Source organism: Poecilia formosa, unplaced genomic scaffold, assembly GCF_000485575.1.
Source record: "Poecilia formosa unplaced genomic scaffold, Poecilia_formosa-5.1.2 Scaffold727, whole genome shotgun sequence".
Lineage (NCBI taxonomy): Eukaryota > Metazoa > Chordata > Actinopteri > Cyprinodontiformes > Poeciliidae > Poecilia > Poecilia formosa.
Genome location: NW_006800666.1, coordinates 98,885 through 100,527, shown reverse-complemented (window position 1 = coordinate 100,527; position 1,643 = coordinate 98,885). Strand labels below are relative to the sequence as shown.

Genomic DNA, 1,643 nt, shown 5'->3' with positions numbered 1-1,643 from the left:
GTATCTTTTCTATTTTTTTTTTAAGGGGGGGATTGTTACTCCTTTGTTTTGTTTGCATTCCTGTCCCTGCTCTAGGGGCTGTGAGGCTCTTACCCCCTCCCTAACAGGTGCTGTATTTGTACTTCTATTTTCTAATTTATCTGGTAAATGTATTGTTTTTGTTTAGAGGAAGTAACTTGCTTTATATTGTATTTTGTTTTAATCATCCTCTCTTATCGTTGAGGTTACCTGGTCATGTGTTGCCATGGAAACGCGCCCATGAGCAGTGCTGACAAGGACCTGGTGTTTTCAATCAGCCTCAATGGGAAAATCCACTGTTTGAGAGGGAGGGGAGAAGTTCTGGATTTTGTTTGGACCCAGATTGTTTTAGTTGGTGTTAGTTGTAATTATGTAAATATTTTTCTAGGAAAATAGTTTAGTCCAATTGTGACTTTTTTCTATCTGGAAATGTAACTGTTGTCTCCCGCCCTTAATTAGTCCTAGTAGGAGCAGATGCTTTAAAAGCCAGGTGTATTAGATCAGAGGGGGTCTCGCCCTCCTGTTTGAATTCATGTCATGCTGTGAACTGGAATGAAATGCTTGAAGAACTGCATAAAGAAAAGATTCAGAGCTCTACAATTTCTGGATCTTGTCTGATTTTTGATCGCAAACCAACTGTTATGCCAGGAGCATGTGATTTTGGGTTTGTACTCTTCTGCTGCTCTGGTTGTCTGTCCGGGTGATGAACATGGCACAATAAAGCTGAGCAAAGAAACAAGTTATTTTTACTGACTAACAATTCTGTCAAATCTGAGAAATTTACTATTTATTATATTTTGGAAAATACAGATAACTATCTATCTGGTTGTTGTTGATGTTTTTCACCTTTTAAATATCCATTCAATGATTCTCTGTAAGGCAGTTTTGTTCAGCTTTTTACATTTTAATAAAAAGTCAAAAATCTCGGAACCAGTTTTAGTCAAAACCACAAAGTCGTTAAAATCATATTCAGAGTAAATTTATTCTTCACTGATTGAAAAGTGAGACTTACCTACGTTTTTTCCTGTTTTACTGGAAGTTTCAAAATACTGAGCGCCGACGTCTGAGGATGAAACAAAACCTTCAGCAGATGTTCTAGAAACCGGAGCAGAGAAACTCCAGGAAGATTTACTGAGACTTCTGACACAATCACATTAAAGACTTAAATATTAAAACTAAAAGTTCAGCTTACATTTATGGCAAAGACTCAACAGTGGATGGAGGGAAGGATGGATGGAAGGATGGAGGATGGATGGATGGATGGAGGGAGGGAGGGAGGGAGGGAAGGATGGATGGAGGGAGGATGGATGGATGGAGGGAAGGATGGAGGATGGATGGATAGATGGAGGGAAGGATGGATGGATGGAGGATGGATAGATGGAGGGAAGGATGGATGGAAGGATGGAGGATGGATGGATGGAGGGAGGGAAGGATGGATGATGGATGGATAGATCGAGGGAAGGATGGATGGATGGAGGGAGGGGAGGATGGATGATGGATGGATAGATCGAGGGAAGGATGGATGATGGATGGAGGGAGGGAAGGATGGATGATGCATGGATAGATGGAGGGAAGGATGGATGGATAGATGGAGGGAGGGAGGGAGGGGAGGAAGGAAGGATTGA

The 1,643-nt window shown here is 41.3% G+C and overlaps 1 protein-coding gene across 1 annotated transcript in view; it reads right to left on the bottom strand.

Annotated features, from left to right (window-relative positions):
- The window catches only part of rab24 (RAB24, member RAS oncogene family), a 38,900-nt gene that overhangs the window by 6,741 nt on the left and 30,516 nt on the right, over positions 1 to 1,643 (bottom strand). Inside the window, exon 7 of the mRNA XM_016666455.1 lies at positions 1,031 to 1,081. Within this exon, the coding sequence (XP_016521941.1) occupies positions 1,031 to 1,081 (51 nt within the window). The remainder of the gene's footprint in view (positions 1 to 1,030; positions 1,082 to 1,643) is intronic.